The following is a 20,498-nucleotide window of genomic DNA, read 5'->3' as shown; positions in this document are numbered from 1 at the left end:
ATACAGCAGTAATGTATGACAAACTTCGCCTGGATGGTAAAATACAAGATATCTTTCTGTATCAATAAGTGAAAAGACAGCATATGATTTAAGGAAAATAGCCATGCACTTACCTATATCTTTATTGGTGCTGCTTTCATAAGGATCATTAACTCCTGGTAGTGTCCTCAACTTTGCACTCAACCTTTCTCCTTTGGCACTGCTACTATTTTGTCCATTTTCTGAAGAAAAAAAAGCAGGAAAGTAACAGGCGGAGTTAAGAAAATAAATGGGCATCCCTCTAGAACAGAGATGAGAAATTTCTTTAGCAGCCAGAGGCAAGTAAATCTATGGAATTCATTGCTCTGTGTAGGCAGGGTCAGTGGGTACATTTAAGGAAGAGATTAATAGGTTATTGATCAGTAAAGGTGTCAAAGGTTATGGGGATAAAGCATGAGAATGAGGCTGTGAGGGAAAATAATCAGTCCTGACTGAATGGCAAAACAGACTTGATGGGCCAAATGGGCTATTTCTGCTCTTATATTGTATGGTCCTAATGTAAAATTGAAGAATTACAATAGTTTTAGGAGACAACTTCATCAGTGCTTATAAAATTGTTCTTTTGAAATTCAATAGAACAAATCAGAATATAATAGGAGATCACGTAAACAAATAAAGGTCAAGCCATTGTTCTTAAAAGGTTCTGAACGGTACAGCACTGGGAAGACAGAAACTCAAACCGGTTTGAAGCCTTAAATCAGCTGCTAATTAAGATCTATTTCAAAATATTTTTATAAACATCTCTAAGAAAAGTAACATACACAAAAGAAGGTAAAGATGAGTTTGGTGGTAGGATCCTGATGAAGATGACGGAAGTTGTGGAGAATGATGTACTGGATGCGAATGCTCAGGTGGTAAGTGAGGACGAGGGGATCTCTATCCCTGTTAAGGCGGCAGGAAGAAGGGATGAGCGTGGATGCTCATGAAATGGAGGAGATATGGGTGAGGGCAGTATCAATGGTAGGAAAAAAAAAATCACCATCTAAGAAAATATCCTCTCCTGCTTCATACGAGGAAGTCAGTGTTTTGAGTTAAATTCGTTTCGTGCTTAACATAACCAAAATAGTAATCAGTTTTCAGCATAATTTATGAATAAATTAATTTTATAAGTTAGAGGTAGGGAAAGTAATAAAAAATGTATTATTAGTTTTCATAAGGTTTGTGTTAGTTGGTACGATGGACTCTAAATAAAAGTTATATCTCTCAGCATAAAGTCTATTAATAACTATCTATATAAAGTTAAAAACTTGTATTTTCACTATATCTTCTCTTGGCATAGTCCTGCAGAATAATTCACAAATTTAAATATATTTGAGATGCACAATTCTGTTCATTAGGTATACAAAAATCAACGGGATCTCTTCTGGAGAATGGATGGTCTGTACAGAAAAGGACAGGTTACTCCATTCGATCGCGATGGGGACCAATGTCTTTGCAGGAAGGTTGCTAGAGCTGTTGGGAAGTTTTTAAACTAGGTTGTTAGGAGGATGTCAGAGTGGAACAGTTGGTGTAAAGTTAGATGCACTGCATGGAAGGATAGGCGGTGGAAAAAGGATAATTGCAGTCAGTTGGATGGGTTGGAATGTGTCTATTTTAATGCAAGTAGTATTAGGAACAATGGTGATGTAAATTCATCACCATTGTTCCTAATACTGCATGGAACGAGGATGTTGTGGCCATTATAGAGACTTGGCTGTCACAACGGTGGAAATGGCTACTGGATGCTGTGGGGTTTAGATGTTTCAAAAAGAAGAGGGAGGAAGGTTAAAGAGGTAGGGATTAAGAGTAGACGGTACAATGATTCTATTAGGGAGGAATGGTGTAAAGGGGAACAGATGTACTTAGGGAAATGTACACCTCTTATCTAAGAAAAGATGTGCTGGCATTGGAGAAGGTTCAGAGGAGATTCACGAGAATGATTCCAGGAATGAACGAGTTAACATGAGGAGTTGATGGCTTTGGGCCTGTACTCACTGGGGTTTAGAAGAATGAGGGGAGATCTTATTGAAACCTGTCAAATATTGAAAGGCTGGATAGGGTGCATGTGGAGAGGATGTTTCCTACAGTGGGAGAGTCTAGAAACAAAGGGCACAGCCTCAGAATAGAGGGACATTCATGCAGAACAGGCATGAAGAGAAATTTCTTTAGCCAGAGTGTGGTGAATCTGGAATTCATTGACATCAATGGCCGTGGAGACCAAGTCATTGGGTATATTTAAAGCAGAGGTTGACATGTTCTTAGACAAGATGTCGAAGGTTACAGAGAGAAAGCAGGAGATTGAGGTTGAGAGGGATAATAAATCAGCTGTGAAGGAATGGTGGGGCAAACCTGATGGACCAAATGGCCTAATTCTACTGGTATGTTTTATGGTCACATGCATGGGATTCTGGATAGGTTTGTCCCATTGAAGCAGGGAAAGCATGGTAGGGTAAAGGAACCATGGTTGATGAGGAAGAAGGAACCATAAATAGAAGAACCCCAAAAGAAAGAACAAAAACATTTTTCTGTCATTCATTCTTTTGGGGTTCTTCTATTTTTCGTCAATGTCCGCAAAGATCAAGTATTTCAGGATGTATACTGTACACATTCTTTGATAATAAATGAAAGCATACTTAAAAGTTTAGGAAGCAAGAATCAGACAGGTGTCTTGAGAGTTATAAGGTAGCCAGGAGGGGACAATGGAGAGCTAGAAGGGGATGTGAAGGCCTTGGCGAGTAGTATTAAGGAAACCCCTAATGCATTCTACACTATGTGGAGAACAGCATAACATCTAGCATGAGGGCATAATCAATCAGTGATAACAGAGGAAATGTACCTGGAGTCAGATGAATGAATACTTTGCTTAGGTATTCACCAGGGAAAGGGACCAAGATGAATGTGAGGGCAGTGTAGGACAGGCTAATATACTGGAACATGTCAATGTTAAGAAAGAGGATGTGCTGGAACTTTCAAAAAACATTAGGACAGTTCCCCAGGACTGGATGGGATATACCTCAGGTTACCACAGGAAGCAAGAAATTGCTGTGCCTTTTGGTGATCATCTTGTGACAGGTCATGCCTTACAAGCCTGACTGAATTCTTTGAGAAAAGTGCCAAGACAAATTGATTAAGGCAGAGCAGTGGATGTGGTGTAAATGGATTTTAATAACTCATTTGACAAAATTCTCCATGGTAGGCTCATTCAGGAAGTTAGAAGGCATGGGATGCAGGGAAAACTGGCCGTGTGGTACTGAACTGGCTTGCCCATATAAGGCAGAGGGTTATAATAGGTAGAGAATTATCTGCCTGGAAGTTGATGACCAGTGGTTTTCTGTAGAGATCTGTTCTGGGATTCCTGATCTTTTTATGAATGATTTGGATAAGGAAGTGGATTAACTTAGTTGAAAGGTTCTCATTGGCAGTAGCAACACTTCCCTGTTTCATACCTTTTTTGCTGAAAGCAGTAAGTAAAGAAATTCCTTTACCACATGGATTTAAAGTTAAAGGACAAAAGAAACATCATACAATCTAAATTTGCAGCTTCAATTGAAAAATATTCTGGGGTACCTACCACTACCAGCACTCCCCTCTCTACGTCCACGAGCACTGCCATCTCTGCCAGATTTAACGCGCTGTTGTGAAAACATAATTACAGGTAAACACAGTTGGAACTTCTCCACACATGCTGAGATTTCAAAATACGTAACAGGGACGTGAGCATCACATGCACATGGAATATACACGCAGCTGACAAAATGGTCATAAATTATAAATTTGGAAATAAAAATGACTGAACAACAGTTATTTCATTCTCTTTTACACTTGTGAACTGGAGATACTAAATCTTGAAAAAAAATTGCACAGGAAAGGCACATTTGGAATTGTTAAGCAAATTTATTCCATTTCAGTATTTAAATTTATTTCTCAGACTGAAACATAAAAGATGCACTGTTAGGTTTAAAGTTTAGAGGTAAAATGACAGTAACATTAGCTTCTTTTTATAAAGCATCTTTATAATTGTATCCCTCAGCATTTGTTACTGGAGGTTGCAATAGCCTCAGGATAGTTTCAACAAAGTTCCCAGCAGATATCAAATAAACACGGTGACAATCTAGTAATCAAACTCATAAGAATTATTTGAGGAAAAACAAAAATATCACACTAATCCAGGAAATGGTATTCTGAACTTAGATGGGGTAATAAAAGTATCTAGATATCACATTAGGTATTACTGTTGCATGCATTTTATTTAGAAGTATAATGGGTTAGATATTTTGACAATAGTGTACTCATAATTGATATGAATCTAATATAAAAAATGTCTTTGCTGCATGCACCTCATCTCACCTGTTCTCTTAATTCCTTCTGTTTCTCAACTTTCTTCAGTCTTGTGGCATATTCCTGAACCTCATTCAGCCCCATATCTGTACAAAGTCGAACTAGAAAGCGCAAGCCTAAACAATCAAACAGGTAAGAAATTGGTCAGAACATATCAAAAGCTAAGTTCTCAAATAATCAACATAATTTTTGATTGATACTGTTCTGTTTCCAAATAAATGAGAAGCTGTGGATGAAAATATCAAAGGGATTATTTGCACAGATTTCATGCTAAAAAATGTTAACATTTGAAAACATAACCACCAATGATAAAGCAATTAAATTATTAAAAGTCAAAGTAAATTTATTATCAGAGTACATACATGTCACCACATACAACCCTGAGATTCTTTAGCTGGGGGAATACTTAGCAAATCTATAGAACAGTAAATGTAAACATCCGGAAATGTTAACTGTAAACAAACTGTACAAATGAGAATATAAATAAATAGCAATAAATAACAAGCATGAAATAACAGTACAACAAGAGTCCTTAAATGAGTGTAGCAATCTCCTTTTCAAGAGCCTGATGGTTGAGGGGTAGTAACTGCTCTTGAACCTGGTGGTGAGAGTCCTGAGGCATCTGCACCTTCTACCTGATGGCAGCAGTGAGAAAAGAGCATGGCCTGGGTGGTGAGGATTTTTGATGATGGATGCTGATTTTCTATGGCAACATTTCATGTAGATGTGCTCAGTGGTTGGGATGGTTTTACCATGATGGACTGGACCGAATCCACTACCTATTGTAGGATTTTCAACTCAAAGGCATTGAAGAAAAAAATGAAGACATTGAATATTTCAGAAATTATGGAGTGGAGAAAATTATAGATATTGGGAAAGCCATGTGACGTTGAAAATGGTATTCACTTGAGCAGTCTCAATGTCCAAGGCAGCTCCTCAAATGAGGCATTTGGTTGGAAATTAAGCAGAAAAAGGATATTGTCACTTTGTTGAGGGTGTATTACAGACCACCTAACAGTCCAAAGGAGATAAGGGATTAGGCACGAAGCCAATAGTACAGAGAATGCAATTTAAAAAAAAAGGATTATAGTAATAGAGATTTCAGTTTCCCAAAATTAAGAATTTCCCAAAATTCTTAGCAAAAAAATTAAGAAGGAAATTTTGAAAAGTATCCAAGAGGAGAGATGGAAGAAGCTAGGCCTGCTTTTTCCAGAGTGGAAGAGGCTAAGAGGGGACATTACCAGGTATATAAAAATATGAGTGTAAACTGCCAGAATCTATTCACCTGACCAGACATTAATAAGACCAGAAGACCATAAACTACTAGGAGCAGAATTAGGCCATTTGGCCCATTGAGTCTGCTCCTCCATTTCATCATGGCTGATCCATTTTTTTCTTTCAGACCCAATCTCCTGCCTTCTCCCCGTATCCCTTTGTGCCCTGACCAATCAAGAATCTATCAACTTCCTGTCTTAAATATATATAAACACTTGGCCTCTACAGCTGCCAGTGGGAACAAATTCCAGATATTCATTACTCTCTGGCTAAAGAAATTCCTTCTCATCTCCATTCTAAAGGGAAAGCCCTCTATTCTGAAGCTGTGTCCTCTGGTCTTAGACACTCACATCATAGGAAACATCTCCACATCCACTCTATCAAGGATTTTCAATATCTGGTAGGTTGCAATTAGGTCACCTCTCATTCTTCTGAATTCCAGTGAATACAGGCCCAGAGCCATAAAACACTCTTCATATGACAAGCTGTTTAATCCTGCTTTGACAAGCTTTGAACCCTCTCCAGCTTCGGCACACCCTGCTCAAAACTGCTCACAAACGGGGCCCAAAACTGCTCACAATTCTCCAAGTGAGCTCTCAACAGTGCTTTATAAAGTCTCAACATTACATCCTTGCTTTTATATTCCAGTCATCTTGAAAGGAATGCTAACATCGCATTTGCCTTCCTCACCAGACTCAACTTGCAAATTAACCTTTAGGGAATCCTGCACAAGGACCCCAAAATCCCTTTGCACCTCAGATTTTTATATTTTCTTTCCATTTAGAAAATAGTCATCCCTTTCATTTCTTCTACCAAGGTGCATGGCCACACACTTATCAGCACTACATGCCATTTGCTACCTCTTTGCCCATTCTCTTAATCTGTCCAAGTCCTCTGTAGCCTCTCTACTTCCTCAAAACTGCCTGCCTGTCCACCTACCTTTGTATCATCTGCAAATTTTGCAACAAAGCCTTCAATTCCATCATCCAAATCATTGACATATAACATACAAAGAATCGGTTCCAACACAGACCCGAGGAACACCACTAATCACTGGCAGCCAACCAGAAAAGGTTCCCTTTATTCCCACTCCTTGCCTCTTGCCAAACAGCCACTGCTTTATCCATGCTCAAATCTTTCCTGTAATACCATGGGCTTGTAGCTTGTTGAGTTGCCTCATGTGTGGCACCTTTTCAAAGGCCTTCTGAAGGTCCAAGTACATGATAACCGATTCTCCTTTGTCTATCTGCTTGTTGTTTCTTCAAAGAATTTCAACAGATTTGTCAGGCAAGATTTTCCCTTGAGGAAACCATGCTGACTACGGCCTATTTTATCATGTGCTTCCAAGCACCCTGAAACCACATCATTAACAATTATCTCCAACATCTTCCCAACCATCAGGTCAGACTAACTGGCCTACAATTTCCTTTATGCTGCCTCTTTCCCTTCTTGAAGAGTGGAGCGACATTTGCAATTCTCCTGTCTTACAGAACCATTCCAGAATCTCATATTTCTTGAAAGATCATGCCTGTACAATTTCTTCAGCCACTTCTTTCAGAACCTGGGGAATACACCATTTAGTCCAAGTGACATGTCTACCTTCAGACCTTTCAGTTTCCCAAGAACTTTCTCCCAAGTAATGGTAACTTCATACACTTCATGACCGCTGACACCTGCAACTTCCACCATACTGCTAGTGTCTTCCACAGGGAAGATGAAGCAAAATACTTATTTGGTTCATATGCCATTTCCTTGTCTCCATTACTACCTCTCCAGCATCATTTTTTTCAGCAATCTGATATCCACTCTCTCCTCTCTTTTCACTTTTAGTATCCTCGTTAATATTATTGGCTAGCTTACTTTCATTATTCCATGTTTACCTTCTTAATAACTTTTTAGTTGCCTTCTGCTAGTATTTAAAAGCTTCCCAGTCCTCTAACTTCCCACTCATTTTTGTTCAAAGGAAGAAAGAATAGTAATAAATAGATAGATAGATAGATAGATAGATAGATAGATAGACAGACAATAAATATCGAGAACATGAGATGAAGAGTCCTTGAAATTGAGTCCATAGGTTGTGGGAGCAGTTCAGTGATGGGGCAAGTGATGTTGGTTCAAAAACCTAATGGTTGAGGGGTAATAAGTTCCTAAACCAAGTTGTGTGAGTCCTGAGGCTCCTGTATGGCAGCAGCGAGAAGAGTGCATGACCTGTTGATGTACAAAAGGATCTAAACTTTGTAGATCACTCTCAGCAAATATACAGGAGACACAAGAGATTACAGATGCCGGACAGCCCTTCAGGTGAGGAAAAGATACATATGCACCTCTGCCAATATCATGTACTCCATTTGGTACTCCCAATATAATCTCCTCCACATTAGCGAGGGCAAGTGTAGACTAGGCAACTGATTTGCAGAGTACTTGTATTCTCTGCAACGTACCAGCCTGAGCTTCCAGTTACGTCCCACTTCACCTTCCCTTCACATTCCCACACTGTTGGCCCTCAGCCTTCTCCATTGCCTCACGTGTTCCCTTTCCTCCCACCTCCCATTTTAACCTTTCTCATACCCCCTCCAACCTCATAGCATTCATTTTATCTCCTTTACCCTCATGGTTTTATTCACCAACTACGCTACCTTCGACCCAAAGGATCTCCTCCTTCCTCATCTTCTTCCATCTGCCTTGGTGATTCTCATTATCGCTCATCAGTATCCATTACTGATAGCTTTTGTTTTACCTTTTAGCTGTCTTAAATCTTCATCATCCCACACATTCTTCCCCCCCCAACCCCAAGATGGCAAATGTTATGTTGTCTGCATTTTGGTTTCCTTGCGTATGAAAAGATACATGTGTCATAAAGGAATACAATGAATATTCACTTGTCTGATGTCTGGGTTGGCAGGATTGTCTAGCATGTGTTCACTAGAGTTAGATGAATGAGAGGAAATCTCTTGGAACATATGGGTTCACCATGCCTGATGCAGGGAGGATACAGAGGGTCAACACCTAGAGGTCACAGTCTCAGGAAATAGAGAAGATATTTAGGACTCTGACAGAGAGCAGACATCTTCACTCAGTGGGTGGTAAAATGTGGAACCATCTTCAGTGGAAGATTGTAAAGGCAGAATACTTCAAAAGAAGGGAGTTTCCTAAACACAAAAAGCAATAAAAGGTTAAAAGAGCAGAAATATGGTATTAAGTATCAACCAAGATTATATTTATTGTGGAGCAAGCTTGAAGGGCCAAAAGGCCTGGTGGTGCTGTGTTTTTAACGTTCCATATTAAAATCAATAACAAAAGTGTGATAGAAGCTGACAGAAACCAAAAATAATGTAGTGTAGCGGTGTGCTACACACAGCACTGAAATAACAACACGCAGTCGGTGAGTTGCAGTTGCAAGAGAGATTTATTCAAACTTCGCGGCCTCGCTTTAAAGCCTTCCTGTTCCTGCCCTCCCCGGGCGGGAACGCTGTAGGGGGCACGTATTCACAGTCCTGTCCCGCGCGCGGGCTTTTCCCCTTGCTGGTGAAGAAGGCCTGGCACCCTTTTTGGGACTGGCCTCTCTGCCCGCGCGTGCCGCTTTGTGAACCGGTTCGAGTGCGCTGGGAAGTGGGTCGCCACATAACACCCCCCCCCCCAGAACCGGCGATACACCCCCCAATGTCCACAGTCTGGGTCGAACTCTGTTTGGGAGGTCGGCCTCTGCGCCGCGGTGCCTGAATCTCGACTGGCTGCACCAAGTCCACATGGGCCGGTTTGAGTCAGTCCACTGTGAAAACCTCCTCTCTCCCCCCAATGTCCAGCACGAATGTGGACCCGTTGTTTCTGATCACCGTAAACGGCCCCTCGTAGGGCCGTTGTTGCAGTGTCTGGTGTCCGCCCCGTCGTACAAAAACAGTTCTGCAGGTCTTTGGGTTCGCAGGTCAGGTTCTGCCCATGCTGTGAAGGGGCCAGGTTACCGAGCCTTTCACATAGTCTGTCCAGGACTGCTGCAGGTTCTTCCTCTTGCCCCCTTGGGGCTGGTATGAACTCTCCTGGGACGACCAGGGGTGCGCCGTACACCAACTCGGCTGACGAGGTGTGCAGATCCTCTTTGGGCGCCGTGCGGATTCCGAACAGGACCCAGGGAAGCTCATCCACCCAGTTAGGCCCTTTGAGGCGGGCCATGAGAGCCGACTTCAGGTGACGGTGGAAATGCTCCACTAGTCCGTTCGACTGTGGGTGGTAGGCAGTTGTGTGGTGCAGCTGTGTCCCCAAAAGGCTGGCCATAGCTGACCACAGGCTGGAGGTGAACTGGGCGCCTCTGTCGGAGGTAATGTGGGCCAGTACACCAAAGCGAGACACCCAGGTGGCGATCAGTGCCCGGGCGCAGGATTCGGAGGTGGTGTTGGTGAGCAGGACTGCCTCTGGCCATCTTGTGAACCGGTCTACGATAGTCAGGAGGTGCCGCGCTCCTCGCGACACTGGCAGGGGGCCCATGATATCCACATGAATGTGGTCGAAACGCCGGTGGGTGGGGTGGAACTGCTGCGGCAGGGCTTTGGTGTGCCGCTGTACCTTGGCTGTTTGGCAGTGCATGCATGTTCTGGCCCATTCACTGACCTGCTTGCGGAGTCCGTGCCAAACGAACCTGTTGGAGACCATCCGGACGGTTGTCTTGATGGAGGGGTGCGCTAAGTTATGAATGGAGTTGAAAACGTGTCGCCGCCAGGCTGCCGGGACGGGGTTGGCCGGTGGCGGCGTCACAGAGTAGGGTCCTCTCACCTGGGCCTACGGGGAGGTCCTGGAGCTGCAAACCAGAGACTGCATTTCTGTAACTAGGGGTCTCCTCATCTGCCTGTTGCGCCTCCGCCAGCGCTTCATAGTCTACCCCCTGGGACAGGGCTTGGATGTCAGGTCTGGAGAGAGCGTCCACCATGACATTGTCCTTTCCCGAGACATGCTGGACATCCGTTGTGTATTCGGAGAGGAGATGTAGGACAGATGTCGCTGCTGGCGGGACAACCAGGGGTCGGACGCTTTTGTGAATGCAAAGGTAAGCGGTTTGTGGTCTGTGAACGCGGTGAAGGGCCTACCTTCTAAGAAGTACCCGAAATGCCGGATTGCCAGGTATAGCGCCAACAGTTTCCGGTCGAAAGCACTGTATTTGAGCTCGGGTGGTCGTAGGTGTTTGCTGAAAAACGCCAGGGGTTGCCAGCGACCCTCAATGAGCTGTTCCAGCACTCCACCGACTGCCGTGTTAGATGCGTCCACTGTGAGGGTGGTAGGGATATCTGTTCTGGGGTGCACTAGCATCGCGGCGTTTGCCAAGGCTTCTTTGGTTTTAACGAAAGCGGCTGCGGACTCGTCGTCCCAGGTAATGTCCTTGCCCTTACCCGACATCAGGGCGAACAGGGGGCGCATGATACGGGCTGCTGAGGGGAGGAAGAGGTGCTAGAAATTCACCATACCCACGAATTCCTGCAGGCCTTTGATTGTGTTGGGTCTGGGGAAGTGGCGGACTGCGTCTACCTTGGCGGGCAGAGGGGTTGCCCCGTCTTTAGTAATCCTGTGGCCCAGGAAGTCGATGGTGTCGAGCCCGAACTGGCATTTGGCCGGGTTGATTGTTAGGCCGTATTCACTCAGTCGGGCGTAGAGTTGACGGAGGTGGGACAGATGCTCCTGACGACTACTGGTGGCTATGAGGATGTCGTCCAAATAGATGAAAGCGAAGTCCAGGTTGCGTCCCACCACGTCCATCAACTGCTGGAACGTCTGTGCGGCATTCTTTAGGCCGAACGGCATGCAGAGGAACTCGAAAAGGCCGAAAGGGGTGATGAGTGCCGTTTTGGGGGCATCCTCCGGATGCATCGGGATTTGATGGTATCCCCGGACGAGGTCTACCTTGGAGAAGATCCGTGCGCCGTACAGGTTTGCTGCAAAGTCCTGAATGTGTGGCACAGGGTAGCGGTCCGGTGTTGTAGCCTTGTTCAGCCTGCGGTAGTCGCCGCACGGTCTCCAGCCCCCTGTTGCTTTGGGCACCATGTGCAGGGGGGAGGCCCATGGGCTGTCGGACCGCCATATGATCCCCAATTCCTCCATCCTCTTGAACTCCTCCTTTGCCAGTTGGAGCTTGTCCGGGGGAAGCCTTCGAGCACGGGCGTGGAGGGATTGTCCTTGTGTCGGGATGTGGTGCTGTACTCCGTGTCTGGGCATGGCTGCCGTGAACTGCGGTGCCAGAACCGATGGGAAATCCGCCAGGACTCTGGTGAAGTTGTTGTCGGACAGTGTGATGGAGTCTAGGTGTGGGGCCAGCAACTGGGCTTCACCCAGGGAGAACGTTTGAAAGGTCTCAGCGTGGACCAGCCTCTTCCCTTGCAGGTCGACCAGTAGGCTGTGAACCCGCAAAAAATCCACCCCCAGGAGCGGTTGGGCTACGGCGGCCAGTGTGAAGTCCCACATGAACCGGCTGGAGCTGAACTGTAGCCGCACCATACGGGTGCCGTAGGTCCTTACTGTGCTGCCGTTCGCGGCCCTTAGGGTGGGACCTGGTTCTCTGTTGCAGGTGTCGTAACTTGTCGGAGGTAAGACGCTGATATCGGCTCCGGTGTCAACCAAAAAGCGGCGTCCCAACTGCTTGTCCCAGACATACAGGAGGCTATCCCGATGGCCAGCCGCCGTAGCCATCAGCGGCGGCTGGCCCTGCCGTTTCCCAGGAACTTGCAGGGCGGGCTACAGCGGCGGGCTTCTGCGCCCCACCGCTGGTGGTAGAAGCACCATTGTTCGTTGGTCTCCTCACCCCTGCCTCTGGGGTTAGTGGGCTCTGCAGCCGGGCCTGGTCTGGTCTGCTGCTGGGAGCATGGCTTGGTGATCTGTGCAACAGACGCCCCGCTCTCCTTCTTGGCTTTCCACAGCACGTCTGCCCGGGCCGCAACCTTTCAGGGGTCACTGAAATCTGCGTCGGACAGCAGCAGGCGTATGTCCTCAGGTAGCTGCTCCAGGAACGCCTGCTCAAACATGAGGCAGGGCTTGTGACCTCCAGCCAGGGCCAGCATCTTGTTCATCAAAGCCAACGGCGGCCTGTCTCCCAAACCATCCAGGTGCAGTAAGCGGGCAGCTCGCTCGCGCCGTGAGAGTCCGAAAGTCCTTATGAGCAAGGCTTTGAATTCTGTGTATTTGCCGTCCTCCGGGGGCAACTGTATGAACTCCTCAACCTGGGCGGCTGTGTCCTGGTCGAGGGAGCTCACCACGTAGTAACGTGTGGAATCCGCGGTTATCTGCCGAATGTGGAATTGGGCTTCTGCTTGCTGGAACCATAGGTGAGGTTGCAGCGTCCAGAAGCTTGGCAGTTTTAATGAAACTGCATGAACAGATGCGGCGTTGTTCATCTCCGGTCCAAATATCGTTTGGGCCATCAGGGTCACCAATTGTAGCGGTGTGCTACACGCAGCGCTGAAATAACGACACGCAGTCGGTGAGTTGCAGTTGCAAAAGAGATTTATTCAAACTTCGCGGCCTCGCTTTAAAGCCTTCCTGTTCCCGCCCTCCCTGGGTGGGAATGCTATAGGGGGCGCGTATTCACAGTCCTGTCCCGCGCGCGGGCTTTTCCCCTTGCTGGTGAAGAAGGCCTGGCACCCTTTTTGGGACCGGCCTCAATGCTGGTGCATGCCGCTTTGTGAGCCGGTTCGAGTGTGCTGGGAAGTGGGTTGCCACAGAAGTACAATTTTTGCATTTATATTCTTGAGTTATGGCTCAAAAACAAGAGTATTACTAAATCTGGCACAGGGAAACCAACCACAGGAGAATCTCATAAATATTCATACTTTTTCCAAACATAGTAAAGACTAGTCAATGTGAAAAGTAAATCTAGTTACCATTAAAAAATTGAATCACTTACATTCAATATTTTCTGGGAACTTCTGGTGAATATCTTTGTATGTTTCCAATGCCTTTTGGTAGTTACCTATATTAATAAAGTTAACCACAATGTAATTACCATTTTAGGTACAGACAAATTTACAAATGTTAGAATTAACATTTTCCTAAAAATAATAAAAATTGCAATCAGCATTACTTCATTTTCAAATCCTTACTTAGCATTGCTTCTCTCTTGCCATCTCTGGAATTTGCTCCATTCCTGCAGCTATTGAAGGATTCAGAAACATTTTATGCGTTCCCAATTTCCATTGATGACCATGAATTCCTTCCCTACACCGCTCTACTTATTGCCTTTAAAGATATTCTTTAAACCATGCTTCAGTCAATCTGTCCTGTTATCTCTCATGTACCTTACTGACAAATTTCTCATTACTTTGGGACAATATTCTATGTTAAAAGTACTCTATCATTGCAAACTACTGATGTGATTACAACTGGATCAAGACAATACTTGGCAAATTAGCATTGTACAATAAATCATACCATAGTAAATTAAGGAAACTATGTTGACTTTCACCTATTTTATCATATGTCTCCAAGTATCCTGAAACCTAATCTTTAATAATGGACTCCAACATCTTCCCAAACACTGAAGTCAGGCTAACTGGCCTACTGTTCCATTTTTTTTCTGCCTTCCTCCCTTCTTATAGAGTGGAGTGACATTTGCAATTTTCCAGTACTCTGGAACCATTCTGGAATCTAGTGATTCTTGAAAGATCATTACTAAAGCTTTCAGAATCTCTTCAGCTACCTTTTTCAGAAGCATGGGGTGTAGTCCATCTGGTCCAATTGACTTCTCTACTTGTAAACTTTTTACCTTCCCAAGCTCCTTATCCTTAGTACCGTAGATTCCGGATTATAAGCCGCTACTTTTTTCCCACATTTTGAACAGCTTTGAACTCTGCGGCCTATAATCCAGAGCGGCTAATACATGGTTTTTTTTTCATGCCGCCTCGTAAACATTTTGCCTCGTAACAGTAGACCAATAAAATTGATGAGTAGTTCACAGAGGTCCAATGAAATTGTACGATAAATCAAGCGCACTTTCACAATTAAATTATTGTAAATCAGTCATTTGTACTCACCCTCATCAACATGGAAAATACTCGAAGCAAGACCCGAGCGCGTCAGACCCGATTAGACCCGATCGCAATGCGCAAGCGTCAGACCCGATTAGACCCGAGCGCATTGCGCAAGCGTCAGACCCGATTAGACCCGATCGCAATGCGCAAGCGTCAGACCCGATTAGACCCGAGCGCATTGCGCAAGCGCGTCAGACCCGATTAGACCCGATCGCATTGCGCAAGCGTGTCAGACCCGATTAGACCCGATCGCAATGCGCAAGCGTCAGACCCGATTAGACCCGATCGCATTGCGCAAGCGTGTCAGACCCGATTAGACCCGATCGCAATGCGCAAGCGTCAGACCCGATCGCATTGCGCAAGCGTCAGACCCGATTAGACCCGATCGCAATGCGCAAGCGTCAGACCCGATTAGACCCGATCGCATTGCGCAAGCGTCAGACCCGATTAGACCCGATCGCATTGCGCAAGCGTGTCAGACCCGATTAGACCCGATCGCATTGCGCAAGCGTCAGACCCGATTGAAAACGCTGCTTTTAAGTTAAAGTCGATCAATAACTTTTCCTGGTAGGCTGCAATATATATATTTTTACCAGTCGCTAGGAGATATTGGAATGTTGTTCGTGCTGTTCAGTAAAAAAGTATATGCAACGTAATTTGTGTTACCGATACGTATGTATATTTAAAAGTAGCGGTGCGGCCTAAAATCCGGTGCGGCCTTTACAATTAAAAAATTGATTTTATTTCTAAAATTAGAGCCTGCGGCTAATAATCAGGTGCGCTCTGTAGTCCGGAATCTACGGTAATAACAGCTACATTCACTTCTGCCCCTGACACTTTCAGATTTCTGGCACACTGCTAATGTTTTCCAGTGAAGACTGATACCAAATACTTCCTAAGTACGTGCACTATTTCTTTGTCCCTCATTACTACCTCTAATTCTCAGGTTCATTCAAGTTAATTCAAAAAGTAAGTTTTTCTAGAAATTCATCGAAAATATCACTGGTACATCTTTTTCCAAACAACTTTCAAACAATGTGAATAAAAATCTGATCCTTATCTTACCACTTCTTCTGTAACAGCTTGCCACCATTAACCGCCATTTCACTTGAGTAGGTCTGTATTGAAAATATATTTAGAGGGCATTATGATTAATCACATTTGAAAAATTTAAATTATAACCATTACCTGCTCAGAGTTTTAATTGGTTTATATTTTACTTCAATTACTGTGGACTCCCTATTTTCCCAGTTTATGGCTTCCTATATAAGAGCACTGTTTTCTAGGTCTCCAAAGCTATAAATTTTGATTTTATTGAATGGACTGGTTTAAAAAAAAACAATGGGGAGATATATTTCCTGCTAATTTTCCCATCTCCTAGAAGCTTAAATGCTTTGCTTAATTCCTTCACTTGTTATTGAGAGCTCATTGCATATAATTAACAATTTCTTCACCTTCTTTGGGGTTATCCATGCTATTATTTTGAACAATTGCTGAAATTCTAAACAAATAAATCAGAATTCTGTAAATTTCTAAATTTCCCAATCTTTGCTGGGATGGTTCTAGGAATAAAATCAGGATTTTCCTATATTAAAACAGCACAAGTTCAGGCCTTTTGGGTCACAATTCTGTGCCAAATTAATTAAGCTAATTAATTAATTCCCACCACATTAAATCCATCTCTCTGGTATTAGACATTTTGAACCCGTGAAAAAAATACCACCTATCTGCTCTTTCCATTCCTATCAAAATTTTATAATTTTTTTTAATCAGGCCTCCCCCTCAGCCTCCACCACTCCAGAAAAAAATAACAGATGTTTGTCTAATCTCTACCCACAGAACATGGTCTCTGATTTATTTGTTTATTGAGATGCAGCGCAGAATAGACCTTTCCAGCCCTTTGAGCCGACTGCCCAGCAATCCCCCAATTTAACCCTAGCCTAACCACGTTAGACTTTACAAGGACCAATTAACCAACCAAGTGGTACATCATTTGGACTATGGGTGGAAACCAGACAGCCTGGAGGAAACCCACGTGAACTCCTTACAGGCAGCAGCAGGAATTGAACCTGGGTCGCTGGTACTGTAAAGTGTTGTGTTACCCACTGCACCACTGTGCCACACTGACCCAGGCAGCGTCCAAATGTAACCAAAATGAAACACTTCACACTTGCCCAGATTAAACACCATCTGACATTTCTCCACCTATATCTGCAACTGATTTATGTCCTGCTGTATCCTAGTTGGAAACTATTCAGCAGGTCTCCTGTGCAAATTAAGTAGCATAGTGTCCCGAATAAACTGAGGGAGACCCAGCCATTTTCTTACTTAGGTTCTGTTCTTTAAGAGTTGTCCCAGTTAAACAGCTGCCTGATTAACCGATGGCCCAATTAACAGAAATTTACTGTACATCAGAGGTTCCACTACACATCCTTACAGAACACTACTAGTAACAGATCTCCAGTCAGAATAAGACCCGTTTGCTACTATCCTCTGTCTTCTAAGAACAAGCTAATTCTGATTCCAAATGGCTAAGTTACTGTGAACCCAATGCATCATAATCTTCTGGATGAAAATACCAAGACTGATGTTCTAAAATCCATGCAGACAACCTCCATCACTTTAGCTTCACCAATCACTCTTGTCATATTGGTGGGAACTCACGTGCAACATCATCAAATAGCTACTTATAAATTGTGATTCAACAGTGATACACAGGGACATCTAAATGAGCGTTTAAACCAGAGACTGCAAAACAGGACAATAATAGCATTGAAATTTACCTGCAATTCATAAAAATTCATGGTATAGCATTTTTATATGAGAAAAATCTTACTGAATTTCAACCTGTCATTGTAAAGCTGTATTAGCTTAGCTAGGCACTGCCTTCAAACTAAGAAAATCTATGTTAAACTGAGCCAAACTGCTTATTCTCTGGATCTCTGTAAATTTTATGTGGCTCATTTAGTGTACAAGTTTTCTTTCCACTCGTATCTGGAAGCTCTTAGATGGTCACATGGGAGATAATTAGCCTTAATTATGAAATCTTCAGCAACTATGTAACATTTTCCAGTTTAAATCTGTAAGATATACTCTATTAGACTAAAAGTTCAGTTAGTTCTAGGAAATTCCGTATTGCTGGATGTGCTGATATCCTGTTTAGATGAATATGAAGATCCATCTAGTCACTGATAATCAAAAAAGGCACTATTTACTGTACATAATTGATCACCTCCATTTGCAAAACTATGTTAATAATACAAAAATCTCAAAGTATTACTTACTGGATGAGTGCTGCCCTTTCAAAGTACTGTATAGCTTTTTCACAGAATTGTGTGTCAATATAGTAGGCCCCAAGCCATTCAATTCCCTCAATATTTGATGGGAAATATCTAAATGACTAACAAAATAAAAGCAAACATAGCAAGAGCTTAATTACAAACACCAAAAGCATTTAGTTTAATTACATCCAACATGCTTTCCTATCAAACTTACACTTAATTCCCTCAAGGATAAAAACTCAAATTTTATGTATACAGATTATACACAGAAAATTTTATTTTTTATTTACCAAATGTATTTTACGTGAGCATTTTACCCTGAAAAGGTGTTAACTAAACACCCCCGATTTTAATTCATGTGTTTTAAAAAAGAGAATATACAGTTCTTCTAAGGAATGAGATTAACTTCACTTATAGACATAGTATATTATTTAGAATATTATGAATTTGACCATAATTTCCTGTAGATATGTTCAATAAGTCCTTAAACAACAAAATGTATCACAGTTAGACTAAAACTAGAGATCAATTCTCTATCTTCTGGACAGCCTGAGTAGGCTGAGATCGCTGGAAATGGTATATTGCTGACATCTATTGTAAATGTCTAAGAGGATTACAAGTAGAATACGACCCAAAAATACCCCAAATCTTGCTGACAAAACTATCCCAGCTCATTGGTCACCCACTCACTAAACCTTCTGAGGGTTAAGTTCACTAGAATTACCCCACCCCAGCCCAGTGCAGTATAGGGGCTTTCCAAATGTAAATGGTGTCACAAATTATTAGGAGAGCAACCAGGTTTCCATATCATTGAAGGACGATGACTTAAATCCCACCTCTGGGAAGCTGAAGTAAAGTAATTTGATACGTTATAAACAAAATTTCATCTCAGTACTGATAAGCACAAAACTAGAAAAATGTTTTAAATCCTTCTGGTTCACTAATATCCTGATTTTCATCCTTGTCTTAAATGTGACTTCACTAAGGCTGAGTCTTCAAAGGGCACACAAAAAAAATTGGCATTCCAATAGGAACCTCAAATGTAAAAAAATACAGGTTAAGTTATTCTTCCAGACTTAACACCTGTCACAGAGATATTTAATGAGTATGTGACAGTAAATTATTTAAAACATTAAAAGTTTTAACATATTAGAATTCTAAAAAATAAAAATATTGAATACTTAATTAAAGAAGCAGTTTAAACAAAAATATTTTCCCAAGTTCCTTCCAGCTACTTTCCTCCAAAGGAATGACAGGGTATGTACCTGATCAACCTAACCTACTTTTGTCTATGCAGCCTCCTCACCAAATGCGATGTAAAATTACTGAAATTTGGGCTCCCTTGTCTAACTCTATAAGGTCTCCAGCATCTTAATGCAGCTGGGAAAACAGTGGCCAACCACTGACTGCAACCGTGGGAATTTCTAAGGAAATGTGGAAATCACACGTTTTTTTGGCATTAAATGGATTAAGGTTAGAAGAACAGAATAATGATGTTGATTCTGACACATGAACATTTTTAGAACAAGTTCACTATCTTCTGTACGAAAACTATGATACTAAAGATACATACATAAAATTGAGTCCCGCACTTTGAACTTGTTCATTCACCGATCACTGCTTTGATGATTATAAACTAACACCCAGACCACTAATGCCTGTATTTATTTCTACTACTGTTAAGTAATAACTCATAATAATACCAGAATTCTTACCTCATAATAATACTGGAAAGCTTGAGATTTATCTCCCTCACTGTCATACAGGTCCCCTAATTTAGCAAGTGCCTGTGAATCTGTGGGGGCAACACTAATCAACTGCATGAGCCATTCAATGGCTTGAGGTAGATCCTCCAATGTTTCATATCTCAAGAAATATTAGTTAAAGATGATTATTATCTTTCCAAGTAATGTCTATCACACGTAGATGTGTGTCCTGTAAAAGTTAATACTGTACATTGCATCAGAGTTAATTTAAAGTAGACTGTTACATTCATAGATAACAATCTGAGAAAATAATAATGAAATGCAAAATCTACATAAGCGACAGGAGTCGTTTATGGAGAGGTAAACTGACGAGTACCTCAAATCAAGTAATCATTCAATATATAACATACAAAAAATTTCAAACATCACAATTCTAAAAATACTGAAAACATGCAGAAAGTTAGTCACAATATGAGAAAAGTAAAAATAGCTAATGTTTCATGTTCAATCTTGTTTTTAAGAACCTGTGAAAATAATTATGAAAACAATACAAGGGGAAAAATGCTAACATCATTCTTTGTTGCTAGTGCCTACTTTTCCAGGGAAAGAGAAAGCATTAGCTAAGGTTTACTACCCAAAATTTCTTCTCCATCACCGGCTTCATTTTCTATGCTCTCAGTCACAGGACCCCATACTGCAGTGAAGAAGGAGAAGAAGAATAGCCCTTAACTTGGCAGTGGAGTTATCAGGGCACCGTCTTTTGACAGTGTTTCCATAGTAAGATACTGGAGTAGACTCCCTAAATCTTTCCACCTCTATCTTACTTCTTTGAATAACCTCTTTAGAACATGGCTTTTCTGTTGGAAGACAGAAAAAAGCAA

At 42.6% G+C, this 20,498-nt stretch overlaps 1 protein-coding gene across 3 annotated transcripts in view; it reads right to left on the bottom strand.

Moving 5' to 3' along the window:
• Positions 1 to 20,498, bottom strand: part of ift88 (intraflagellar transport 88 homolog) — an 86,915-nt gene that overhangs the window by 3,676 nt on the left and 62,741 nt on the right. For all 3 annotated transcript variants that reach the window (XM_073043694.1, XM_073043692.1, XM_073043695.1), the window contains 7 exons: positions 19,627 to 19,777; positions 17,915 to 18,030; positions 15,696 to 15,748; positions 13,508 to 13,573; positions 4,366 to 4,472; positions 3,590 to 3,650; positions 114 to 221 (listed from right to left, as the gene is read on the bottom strand). In XM_073043694.1, coding sequence (XP_072899795.1) covers positions 114 to 221; positions 3,590 to 3,650; positions 4,366 to 4,472; positions 13,508 to 13,573; positions 15,696 to 15,748; positions 17,915 to 18,030; positions 19,627 to 19,777 — 662 coding nt within the window. The remainder of the gene's footprint in view (positions 1 to 113; positions 222 to 3,589; positions 3,651 to 4,365; positions 4,473 to 13,507; positions 13,574 to 15,695; positions 15,749 to 17,914; positions 18,031 to 19,626; positions 19,778 to 20,498) is intronic.

This window comes from Hemitrygon akajei, chromosome 4 (genome assembly GCF_048418815.1).
Source record: "Hemitrygon akajei chromosome 4, sHemAka1.3, whole genome shotgun sequence".
Taxonomy (NCBI): Eukaryota; Metazoa; Chordata; class Chondrichthyes; order Myliobatiformes; family Dasyatidae; genus Hemitrygon; species Hemitrygon akajei.
This window is presented reverse-complemented; position numbering and strand designations above follow the sequence as displayed.